Raw genomic sequence first — 13,364 nt, 5'->3', positions numbered from 1 at the left:
ATTTATAGCTCCAGCTTCATTGTTGCTTCTTCTGCGAAGCCTTTCATGCCTCTCTAGAGCTGTCTAGGGTTGGAAACAATAGTTTCACTGCGGAGATCTTACTGAAGGCTTTTGCTGTGGCTGTACCGAAATGCTTGTCCCTCCACGCCTGTCATTTTCTCTCTTCTCACCTAGGGCTGCGCGCCATACTTATGAGCACCTACTATATGATAACACCATGTGGACTCAGGCTTGCCAGGGCATATTCAGTGTCTACAGTCCTTCCCCTGTGTGCAGCATTCTGCAGGAGGTGGGACCCAGGTGAAATTCCAATTTACCAGTTGCTTATGAGCATGCATGAAAAGCACCTGACTTGCAGTGCCAATGTGATGTTTCAGAAGCCTTTTGTTTAGATCCATAAACATGAAGGGCTAAATTTTGTTCAGTTGTATCCCAAATTTAGCTTTATAGTATTAATTGGAACACAGAGGACACAGTTTAATAAAAACAGTAAAGTCAGCGTTTAAATGTTTTTAATGAACTAGAGTTGCATCACTTCCCTGCTCCCTTTCCTCCCTCCGGCTCCATTCTTGGAATCCTTCCCATTACCCCCTCACTCCCAAGTCGATAGCCTTACTTTCTATATTACTGTTCCAAATGTGTGTGCGTGTGATTGGGTGTGTACACAAACACACGTAAATCTGCTGGATCCATTTTTGGTAATGAAGTGTATGCGGTTTCCAGGCTGACCACTCTGCATTGAACAGCCAGTCAGTGGGCTCACCCCTGGGAGATGCTAACTCTCCTTTAGTTGCCAAGCATCCTTTACCTAGGACTGGAACACTGGGAAAGCATCCCACTCCACATTAACATGTCCGTCGATATTGCCGCTGTTTGGCTCCTGTTCACGCAGCCATTCCCAAGAGACTTTCACAGCAGACTTCCTGCAACTATGGCTCTTATAATATTTCTGTTCCTCTGAACCATAGTTGCAGACATTGTGGTGTAGATGTGTCTGTGGGGGCAGGACTCCCCACAGTCCAGTGCACTCTGCATTGTGTCCAGTTGTGGTTTCATGAGATGGTCTCTATTAGCTGTAAAGAGAGTTGGGGGTTTTTTGTGTTTTTTGTTTGTTTGTTTGTTTGTTTTTTACTAGAGTTGGTAGTTGGTAGCCACACTTCTCTGTAGGTAGAAAGGATAGGATTTAGAATATAGTGAGGAATTTTGCTGATCTAGCAAAGTTGCAGCAGGAGGCTCTTTTCTAACGTTTGTGACCTCACTAGCCCTGGGAAGCTGGCTAGATTTCCAGTACAAGGCATGATTCACCTCATGTTGAGTAGGCGTTAATTTAAATTAGACAGCTCTTGGTTGCCACCAACACGTGCTTGCTACTTATTGCATCTTGACGCACAGTTTGCCGCAGTGGTAATTGTTGTGGTTCACAGTTGTTGCAGCTGGATAGGACTACTTAATTGCTTCCTCCCCTTGGCAGCCTGAGTAGTATTTTCTGGAATCACAGAAACTAAACCTCAGGACAGAGGCTATCATGTCAAGTGGTGTCTTCAGCAATGGGGACCCATCCCAAACTCCTGAGAGGCAACCAAAGGCTACATCAATAGCCTATATTATCTTGGGAAATCACTTTCACTTTCCTAACCAGTGCTTAAGAGGTGGTTTCTTATGTCTGGTACTGGGATAATCTAGCGTTCTTGGGAATATTAACAGCCCAAGTGGATTAAGTCATACATGTGTACAGAAACTTCCACACATATATGCAAACACATACACTCATATGTGCCACGTATAATTTTAGATAAATATAAAATAATATCATCTGTTAAGGTTTTATCAGTGTTCTTTGTCCCTCCTCCTTCTATACTGACATCCCTTTCTTCTCCCAGGTTTTAGCCTCATCTCAGTTATTCTGTCTGACACTTCAGATCACCTATATCCTACTGTTCATCTCATAAGGCCTTTCCCCTGTATGACCCCTTTATACTGTCCTGGTTTCTGTAGATAGTCCATGCTGTATACTTAACTTACACCTTGGGATTTAGAGCTAGGAACCGCAGATAAGAGAGAACATGTTGCATTTGTCTTCCTGGGTCTGGGCTACCTCACTGAGTATGATCTTTCCTGTGTCCATCCATTTATATTCAGATTTCATGATACCACTTTTCTTTACAGCTGAAGCGTATTACCCTGTGTATATGTGCCACATTTTGATTCTCCATTCATCTGTTGCAAGACATTTATGACCCAGCCACCCCACTGCTTCACATATGCCTAACAGACTCAATGTCCTGTTCTATAGATACTTGCTCAGACGTTTCATTGCTACCCTACTCACAAATAGAAAATGAAAGTCAGATTTTTGACTTGAAGTCTCAAAGGTGACACCAGAAAAGAAGCTCTTCTGCTTCCTACAGTCTTTGTTTTTCTTCTCTTGGTACCAACTGAATCCCAACAAGTAACAGCCATTTACCTTCTTTGTCTAAAATATATACATTTCTTCTCAACTTGTCAAGTATGCTTGATGATGGTAGGTCTTCAGAATTAGCCTGATTAAATTAAATTGAGTTCATAAAATGGATTTATACATATCTGCTTTCAAAGGATGGTACTTCAGAAGAGCCCCATTCTTACATATACTGTACCTTTAAAACCCACGTCAGTCTAATTAAATTTCTTTAGAAGCAACAGAGCTGGAACACAATAATGAAAGCTGGGGGTCTGTCCGGTAATATTTATTTCCGCATTAAACTGCAAATACTCCCCTTTGGCCCCTAACATTTAGTTTAAATATTGAACGCTAATGGCTTCTAGAATTGTTGTTGGAATTAGCTTAAATGAATCTTTAACAAACAGTTTACCTCAAAAAATAAAGATAATTATTTTTACCTTAAAAATAGAGAGAATTTTGTATCGTTACAACAAAGAGCAGCACAGGATTTCATTGCTATGCAAAATCTGGCTTGGTCTTCAATCACCCTGACTATGCACCAAACATTCTGCCTCCGTTGTTTTCATGCTCACGGGTACTGTCTATTGAAATAAAGACATAAGGAGATAACTCCACTAATTCAGAATGTTTTCTTTCTCAGTTTAAAATAACTACATTAATGAGTTTGTTCCACCTAGAAATGACTGGGAAAACAGCACATCTTTGAACAAGCATTTTGCATACATGAGCACAATTTGGGCCTTTTCAGCAGCTGGCCATGATCTGTGGTTTGACTATTTACTTGAACAATGGGTTCCACAGTGTGGAAGTCTTGAATGTGAATGTGAGTGACGAGCCCTAAGTATCTGAGGCTGATAAATGGATGAGCCTGAGTTACTAAAAGCCCAAAGGATTTGCAACACACATTCCTTTCTATCTCAAGTCACTCAAGGAAAATTAGAATTGACAGGCTTTATGGGCTGTAGAGCCTTCAAGGACAGCAAAGGCGAAAAACTTGTATATGTTGCTTCAACACGGAGTAGTTTCTGGGTGTCCACTGAGAAATCATTGTTCTGAAGCCAAATAAATCTTATCAGAGGAAGAAAATTTGAAAGCTGTTTATAAAACAAAAAAGTGAAAAAAAAAAAAAAAAGGGTCAGTGACCACACATGGGCAACCACAACCACTGGTAAATGTTTATGTTAGGTTTCAGCTGATGTCCCCAATGTAAGTAAGCAATGTTTATTGTCAACGTCGATTATTTGATGAAGCTTGTACCAGTCAGGGGTGTCTATTTGTCATAAGAAAAGAGTTTGCTGAATTTAAATTCTAATATCCAATACGCCAAAACTGGCTTTGGAGAGTGTTGTAAACAGGGCCGCCAACTGAATTTAACCAGGCCATGGCTCTTTACTGTCACCATTCACCCAACTCTGACTTGCTCTCCCAAGCTCATCTCCCAGAAGCAGAAGTCAGAGGCCACAGAACATGTAACTCAAAATCCTGCTCCCTCCTAACCCTCACCTGTTTACTGAGTTTGCCACGATGCCCCATTTTCTCTCTCATGACTACCAAGTCTCCAAACTTTCCATTTATCAGTTGAGGCATTTCTCTTTCTTCCTCCTTCTCATAAGCTCTATTCTGGGGCCTGAGCCACATCCTTCCACTGACTGAGTGGCAGCTGGAGGTGAGGCAGGTGGGAGTTTGTGCACAACCCCACGCTGCAGCTCTCATTCCATCTCAGGTAAGCTCTCCTCCCCTCTAGATGGCATGATTGACATGTCTTCTGGACTGTGGGTCTCTCATCACTGTTCCCTAACTAGGAAGGGTCCCATCAGGTAATGCCTTCAGGAACCAGCCCTTCAGAATGCTAGGCACCCTCTCCTAGTGGGTATGAATGCCTGTACCCAGCCTTGAGAGAAACTGGAGCACATCTAATGAGAAATGTGACGTGATCACACTTCTCATCCCTCTATGCCCAGTTCTCCTGAGAGTCTGTGGCTGGGGAAAGCTAAGTATCTTTGCTCTGAGAAGGAGCTTGTATTTTCTGAGCCATCAGAGATGAAGGAGCAAGGTCACATGCTCTAGAAGATGTGCACAGAATTGGCATCAGTCCAGGGGCCAGAGGTGCCGATGGATTGATGCTTCAGAATTGCTCTTAAGATTAGCTAAAAATGAGGCAAGTTCATTCACCCCACGCTGGAACGTGGGCAGCCTAGAGGAGCTACCACGGGCACTGATGGAGCTGAAGACTTCCTTCTGAACTATTTCAGCTGAACCAGTGCTGCTTTGCAGCCCAGCTGTGTGTATGTCATGGATCATCAGCAAAGAAAGATTCTCATGTGATTGCTTTCCACTGAAATAATACCAAAAAAAAAAAAAAGACCATAAGACTCTGAACAGCCTCTAGATAGAGTCAGAGACTACGGAGTCTGTAGCAACGAGTGGGTTGCTACAGACTATGCTATGGAATGGATGAGCGCTTTGTTTTACAATAATTACTGCTGCTATCTTATATCATAAAATGCAATTAGCATATGTCAGGCCTCACTGTGCTCAGGCGTTAAGCCCGGCACCAGGGTTTCAAACCTACAAGGCTCACAGCTCTAAGACAGACAGAATCACTGCAGTCTATAATGTGCAGTAAACATGTAGTGTTGGTGGGAAACAGAAACTGCCACGTATTCCTAGGCTCCCCGAGCCTTGGAGGCAGCACACATTTAGCTGCTGTGATTTGATGCACCTTCATCTCCTGCCTCCTGTTTACCTGGCACAAGACAGCATCAGGCTACAAGTACCGAACAGATTGTGGAAGGGAAGGCGCTGTGCTGTGTCTCTGAGCACAGCTAGAAGGTGTGCACATGTAACAGGGATTCAGGGAGTCAGTGAGGCTCCATACTCAGGTATGAGATCTCTCAGCTTGGACTGGCCATAGAAGTCGACATTGAGAATGCTTTATGTGACATTCCAAGGTACACTAGACTAAAAATCTTTAAGATTGTGTGTGTATGTGTGTTCCACTTAGCTGTCACCTCAACCTATGCAGAAAAACTACTGGCCAGTGGTTTGCAACTAGGGTGAGTCATTAGCATCAACCAAAAGGAGAAGGAAGGTTTTGCAAGGAATCATGGGGTGGGCCTTCCTCAGAACAATGCAAAAGAATGTCAAGGGTGTTGCTGCTCTTTAAGCTCTCATGCTCATGAATTTCACTGTCCTTGGTTAAAGGAGGAAAGAGAAACTAGAACAGAGCTTCTGGGTGATTACACTGGCAGAGAGGGCCTGATCCTCACAGCCTGCTTCTCTACCTCTCCTTAATATGAGACCTTTCAAGTAGGGGAAAGAGAGGCCTTGAGAGCAGTTTGGGCCTTGATCAGCAGCTCTGGTTCAGCCTGTGAACAAACCTAGTGGGCTCCATGCTGATGTGGGTTCAGTGCTTTGCAGCTTCTGTAAGAAGTTATGGAGCAAAAGCATGCCATCCTAAAGAAATTTGCAAACCGCTCAGCCAGCCGTGCGTACCACCCTATCAGGGAGGTCTCTCCATTAATAGCATTCTGACTGGAAATGCTTACCATATGATCAAAACTATAAAATGAAGGGGTTGAGGAAACAGCTCTTGGGTAAAGTACTTGTCCAAGCATGCAGACATGAGTTTAGATTATCATCACCCACATAAAAACCTTGGTGCATGACGTACGCCTATATCTCAATACTAAGAGAGAGACAGGAGGATCCTGGGGGCTTGCTGACCATCTAGCCTACTCAGAAGGTGAACTCTGTGATCATTTAGAGACACTGACTCAAAAATAAAGTGGAGAGTGATAGGGAAAGACACTCAAACTTGACCTCTGTCTTCCACACATGCATGCATGTATATGTCACATATAGTGTGTGTGCGTATCTGTGTGTACGTGGGTGTTTCTATGTGTTTCTGTGTGTGTGTGTCTGTGTGCCTATGTCTCTGTGTGTGTGTCTGTGTGTATGTGTATATTTCTGTGTGTGTGTATCTGTGTGTCTGTGTGTGCATGTGTGATGCGTGTTTTAAGTTCAGGGGCTTCACAACAGAAGCTACCTAGAATGAGTACACATTGGACTGATGGTGAAGACCTGAGACCACGAAGTTGAGCCCTGCCCTGGTTTCCCTGCCCTGGGATTCCCTGAAATGTCACTGTAGAAAGCTACCACTTTGGAAGATGATAAACTTCTGAGAGAACCACATAAGAAATGTTGTCACTGAAGCCAGAACTGGTAGAAAGAGAGGAGGAGGAGACATTAAAAAGGTCAGGTGATTCCTGGTGGCTAAACCTCAGCGACTTTAGGTTTCTCTTTGAATTTCCATCCCTATCTACTCAGAGCAATTTAACAGCCTCCAGTTTTTAAGTTTAATGTGTTAAAAATAAAAACCAATTTGAGGCACCAGATATCATATCACATTTTTGACAGCTTAGCTGGGTCTCTAGCTGAAGGGCACATCTTCTGGGTCGCTGCTCAGGGTTTGCAGAGTCACGGACATTTAGAAAGTTCCTTATCAGCAGTCTGAAGGGTTCACAGTTCTTCCATAGTCACTGTGGCTGTTCCTCATTCTCCATTTTCTTCCCCGAGCTTTCTTATTTAATGCCACACAGGTGGTACAAAGGGATCCTTGGTTAAGCAGTTAATAGACTATAATACACAAACACACACATACACAGCCAAGAATGAGTTAAAATTTAAACAAGAAAAAAAAAGTGAACAAAGAGACAAATGGTAAATGAAAGTATCCCCTGGAGTTGTATATTTGTGTAAACCACTTTTGAGCCTTTATAAGTGACATCAAGAAGTAACCAAATGATAGTTTATTGCTAGCTAGATTATAAATATGAACATGGCTAGTGGGACCAGAGGCATGTTCAGTTAGCAATAACATTCCCCTTAAAAAAAATACATCTTCATTTTCTGAGCTTATTTAGAACACAAAGAGAATGATCGAAAATTCAAACAATAAAAGATGTGGAGAGCAATCAGGCTTATTTTCACAGTAACTAATTGGCCAGCATAACGGCCTTTGATGAGCTGTGATCCATCAACACCCTGGCCCAGCCGCACCCTGGCCTCCTGTATCCAGCGTTATACCATTCCATGACATTTGTAAGTATGTGACTATGAGCCATCAGAATAGAAATCTTCATGTCCCAGCCAGGCTTTCCTGTGTGCAGCCATCAAAGTTTGGCCATTCCAAGATTCCTGTTTCACTGTATGAGAGGGGAGAGAGAAAAGGTCACCTCCCATCCAGGGTTGTTGGTGTGTGTGTTTGTGTGTGTGTGTGTGTGTGTGTGTGTGTGTGTAGTATGCATGTTTGGAGGTCCACAACTGATCACCACCCCCCCATACTTCTCCTCTCTCATCCCCCTTATTCCTATTTCTTCTCCTGTTGTCTAAGCTATACTTGCTTTCAGCAGATGATCTCATTTCTCATTTTTGTGAAGAAAACATGCAAAACCAAGAAGACTCTGACTGTCACAGCCCCAAATCTCCCCACTTTCCTATCTCTTGGCTGGACAGCCTGTCTCTCCTCACCTTTTCCTCTGTGACCAGCAACCCCTTGGTCCACTGAATTCTTCCAGTCCTATATCACCCTGTGATGCTCTCTTCTCCCCTGTGTCACCAGCTCCTTTGTCTGGGATGTTGAGTCATTCCAATCAGTGCACAGAAGGTCCGAGTGTCTTCCAGACCATCCTCACTCTATTGAAGCCCCATGTTGGGGCTTCCCTCAATCCTATAACTTTTCCAAGATCTGTCCATACACTTAATCTTCCTTTCATTAATTTATATAATCTTCTCAGCCCACTTGAGACAGACTTCACCAAACTTCTCAAACAGAGCATCTCAGTCCCATTGCACTGGTTTCCATCTTCCCAAGAACAGTGCAGGTGCTTGTCCCTGTGGCTCACGGGGGCTTCTCTCACATTCACTCCCCTTGCCTTGCCCGACATCACACTGGCCTCAGCCTCCTCCCAGATGTTCCATTCAGTTCCTCTCAGCCTTCTTAGAAGCTGTTCTGACTCTGACTCTTGGAGCATCCCTGGGCTGGTGTGGCCTCTGCTTTCTGCCTTTTATAATTTGCATTCACTCTCCAGGTTCTTTCTGTTCTCTTACCCTGGGTATTATCTGTATTCTAGAGCATTACCTCTGACCTTGCTCTTGAAAGTCAGATTTGCAGATTCTGACAGATTCTTTATCCCACATCCATGTCTTTCAGGCATTTTTAAACCAACATGCTCCCAAAGCAGTCTTGGCTTTCCTTCCAAAACTGCTTCTCTGCCATAATTGTTTTCAGGAGCTGTGCCTCTAATTCTTCAGGCTTACAGCAGAAACACAGGACGAAGCATGGCTTCTATGTCTAACATCCAAAGGCCAAGGCCTCAGATCTTTCAACAGAAATTCAAGCATTCCACTTCTCCCCAGAACCTCCATTTCAGTCAGTTGCTCATGTGTTCTCTTCCTCCACCAAGAGCCACAGGTTCTATTCTATTAATCTGTAAGCTGCCTTCAGCTCTCAACACTCAGAAGGCTATGTGTCTTACTATACCTTTGGTCACTCCTCAGTCATAGCCACCATTCTGTTTCGACCCAACACCTTCACATCTGTTTTTCCCTTGACTTAGAAACTCTGCCTCTGTCCTTAGTGCCCACCTCCATGTAACCCATACTTCTGTCCTTAGTGCCTGGCACCTTATAACCCCTATAGTGTTAACTCTGCAAAGTGCTTCCTTGACTGCATTACACAGCGCAGCCACACTAGTGCTCTGTGCTCTTTTAACTGCTATTTTCTCCTCCATGTATAAGAACACCACATTTTAATAGCAGTATCCTTAACTTGTTTCCTTTTTTGATTTGAGTGGGCACACTACCTTTCTTCTCTATGGAATCCAGCTCTTAGACTTTTGTTAAAAGAAGCTTACCACACCATCACTTACCCAGGATGTGTTAGGTAGCCTCTTTCAAAAAGTGTACTTCTAGCCCTGCCTTTTTGTATGAGTAAGAGCAGGAAGTATCAAAATCAGATAAACAAATATTAAAAGGAGTACGAATTTTGTTCTTAATTTTCATCTATTGGTATTTTCAATGATTCCTCATAGAACATCAAACTCTTTTAAAGTCCAAATATTATCTTTTTAAAATTAGTACTAAAAGAGTTGGAAAGAGTTATCTCTGTGAAGAGGGAACTCAGAACAGGGCAGGTGCCTGGTGTTCTTTCTTGTTATGCCAGCACTCCTTAGGATAGTACTTTGATAGAAATACAATTGAATTGAAAAAGAAAAAACAGAAGGAAAGCCTATGACACATTAACAAGAGCTCTCTGTCATTGTCTGTTTTAATTTTCTTCTTTATTCTCACAATATGACCTGGGATTCATTTGTATGGGACTTATTATAAAATAGAATGTATGCATTTCATATGCTGATCAGATATTGGCAGGCTAGGGAAGGTGTGGTGGGAGACAGACGATTCGGTGGGGGATGGAGACGATGGGATGGAAAACAGAGATGTGTTGGGAGACATTCTGAGGGTACTCTGATTAGAAGTGGAATGCCCAGGCTCTCCAGGGAATGTATCATCGTCCAGTGTCTTACCAGAGCTTTGAGGTCCTGAGGCAGGGGTTCTGAAGGGGATGGGGCCTTCTGTGACCTAGAAAGAAGTTGGAATTTATGTAAATGGGATGAATAAGAGAGAAGACAGGATGCTGTCCCAGGACTCTGTTGCTCGCAGATATGCCCTGAGAATAAGAAAGTCAACACTTGAGACAGGTTTGCTAGCAAATGGAGAGCAAGCAGGCAGAGATGAAGCCAGGGAAGCCAAAGCAGATATGTTGAGGCATCTGACGTTCTAGACAGTGTATTTGTCTTCAACAATGCATTTGGCACAGAATAATTGCTACAGAAACCATTCATTCAATTTTTTTTTGGGGGGTGGAAGCAGACACAAACCACCCACCTTCTCAGCCAGGCTGTCTGGAGGAAGAAGAGGTGTATCCTCAGTTCACATTCCTGTGGGTTAAGCCTTGATGATTATGAAAATCCATAATCTCTTCTGACACCTGCAGAAATGTTTTGCAAATTCATAGGCTTGGAACTCGGCAGAGTCAGGAGATGAAGCAGGCCCGTCCTTCCCTGCTTAATGGGAGTGTGCTGTCTTTTGCAGGATGGATGGTCTCAATATCACTTTGTAGCCTCATCTTCAACCATCGAGAGGGATCGACAAAGGCCCTACTCCTCCTCCCGCACACCCTCCATCTCTCCTGTGCGTGTGTCTCCCAACAACCGCTCAGGTAAGAGGCAGCTCCGGCCTTGGCTTCCTTCCGAGCCCAGGGACTCATTTCCAGCCCCCCATCTCTACACCACACTGAGAATAGCTGTCTGGCTCGTACACTGGGTAGTATGTGGATGCATGTTCTGTTGAGGGGGCAACCCTGCTGGGCACGCACAGATTGAGAGCCAGTCTAGGCTGAACTTGTTTCCTGTCTATGGAATGCCCTAGTGCACTCAATGAGAAAAAAAACTGTAAAGGAAGTAGGCAAGGGTTCACATCAGAGTTACATAAGTGTTTCTAACTATCCCATACCCAATTCACTTATTATAACCTATAGATCATCAATATGTTTGTATCATAACCAACTTTTATCCTGATTTTTCCTCATTTTGCCAAATCCTTAATCACTTAAATTTAGATTTTAGTTGTTTTGTTTCTAAAATATGTTATATGATTTTCCAGTCATTTTGAATTATCCTGAACATTAGATGGAAATATGAATGGTAAATGGGTGTTATTTAGTAACATAAGTATCCTATTGTTCTGTTTCCTAAAGTATATAAGGTGTTAAGCTTATTTTTCCCTGCCTGTGTATTTATTTCATTTATTTATTTTATTATTTATGTATGTATTTATTTATTTTTTTGTGTAGCCTTGGCTGTCCTGAACTCATTTTGTAGGCCAGACTGGCTTTGAACTCACAGAGATCCACCTGCCTCTGCTTCTGGAGTACTGGGATTATAGGTGTGCTACATCGTACCCAGCTGCTTGTTTATTTTTTTATTGGGGAATAAGTGAAGATGAAATAATCAGATGTCCTCACGAATGCCCCTCTATCTAGGCTCTTATTTGTGACATTCTTCTCTTGCCCTCCCTGGCCTGCAACCCCCACTGAGGAAATCTTGGTCTTTGAGACAGCATCTTGGAGGGCTGGATAGAAAATCTGCCCAGCAAAGTGGCTTTTGTGCCACTTTGAGGATGACTGCACTTAATCTTTTACCTCAGGCTTACTGTCACAGGGTTGACGAAAAGCAGCAACAGAGAGAAAATTTGAGTGAAATCAATTACCCTCTCCAAGCTCCATGAAAGTTTGTTTGTTCAAGACATGGTTGTTCATAGGACATTTGGTCCAACCATAGATGATAGTCAGGAACTCTCTGTAACTTGGAAGCACAGAGGTAGACAAACAGACTTCTAATTCTACAATTCTGAAGGCTTAAAGAGCACCTAGGGCACATAAGGAGGGTGGCTGGTTAATGGCTCTAAGTAAGATCTAAGTCAACCAATCTGTGTCAGGAGGATGAAATGAGAGAGGGATGAGAAGGTATTGGTGTACGGAATAGCCACCCCTGTAGTAGAAGATCAAGGGCAAGAATGGGGACCCATTCAACAAGTGCTCTGCCTTGGTATTTCCTAGGCCAGGCACATCAAGACACCTGATAAACATTTGTTCGCATGATTTGATCTTTCCTGGAGCTTAATCCTGATTTACTAGAGGCTCAAAGCATCACGAGTGCAGGGTCTCAGGAGATAATTACACACTTCATGTAGCTTAATAAACACCACCATCTGTGCAATATTAGGCTCTCATTTTAAAAGCTTTGGTCAAAAGGTTCCAAAATACTGTGCCTTCTTGATTGATAGCACAGACTCCTAAATGGTCAGGTCCTATCCAAGGATACCCAGGACTAGAGGAAAAAGGACAGAAGAAGGACAGGTTAAGCAGAAGAGAGAGGGGGTAGAAGGAGACCCAGCAGCCAATGAGACAGGAACAGGCAGGAGTCCATTGAGCCCAGCCAAGCTGGGGCTTGTTGGAACTTGGTTGTTCTTGCAGTAATTCTCCTTCAAGCTCAGGAGCCTCAAGACACATAAAATGCAATGTCCTCTCCCCAATCCCCTGCCACAGAACCCCTTTTCTCTGTCTCTATCCAGCCTGAAATGGACAGCAGTTCAGACCTGCTCTGTTCCTCACCTACATCAGACTCTGATCCCTTCTTGAAGAGCCAAAGTTCCTATATAGTAGGGAAATATACCGCTGGGGTCTGATCACTGAGAGACGAGAACACTGCAGGTTGTCATGTCCAACGCTTGTAGATTTCCACTGGGTGCTGAATTGATTCAACCTGTATTGTGTGGGCTCAAGCATCTATATTTTATGAATTTTGGTGATTATTTCTGATATAAAAAGGCAGGGTTGGAAATCTCCAATCACCAAAAGAGACCAGCAGTGAGCCCCTAGTTTCATTTTGATCAGTTTGGGAGATAGTGAGGTTCTTTTGGGAAAGCCAAACGGTGCCTGTTTACCTTTCCAGCAGTTGGATCGGACTTCTGAAAACTTCCAACTCCGATTCTAATGTCTGCACATCCACTTCCCTACTCAGGGGTTCCCTGGGTTTAGCAAGCATAGCATAGCATCTGGCACAGGGATTGGCACACAGAGTTTACTCAGTTGACAGAATCCAATGACTCACATGATGGAAAAAAGGTATATGTAGGGTACGGGCAAGCCCTGTGTGCTGGGGCTGAGGAGCCCTGCACAGAGTGTCAGTGGAGCTCTGAAAGGTAAACCATGGCTGGAAAAGTGGCTTTGACACTAGCAAAGAGGGATTTATGTTAAAAACCAGTTTGAAAAAAAAAAACAGAGCTTTATTCATAA

General features: G+C 43.3%; 1 protein-coding gene across 4 annotated transcripts in view; it reads left to right on the top strand.

Moving 5' to 3' along the window:
- Window positions 1–13,364, top strand: part of Ctnnd2 (catenin delta 2) — an 896,229-nt gene that overhangs the window by 870,991 nt on the left and 11,874 nt on the right. For all 4 annotated transcript variants that reach the window (XM_060380401.1, XM_060380399.1, XM_060380400.1 and 1 more), the window contains one exon: window positions 10,601–10,727. In XM_060380401.1, coding sequence (XP_060236384.1) covers window positions 10,601–10,727 — 127 coding nt within the window. The remainder of the gene's footprint in view (window positions 1–10,600; window positions 10,728–13,364) is intronic.

Source organism: Meriones unguiculatus, chromosome 3, assembly GCF_030254825.1.
Source record: "Meriones unguiculatus strain TT.TT164.6M chromosome 3, Bangor_MerUng_6.1, whole genome shotgun sequence".
Lineage (NCBI taxonomy): Eukaryota > Metazoa > Chordata > Mammalia > Rodentia > Muridae > Meriones > Meriones unguiculatus.
This window is presented reverse-complemented; position numbering and strand designations above follow the sequence as displayed.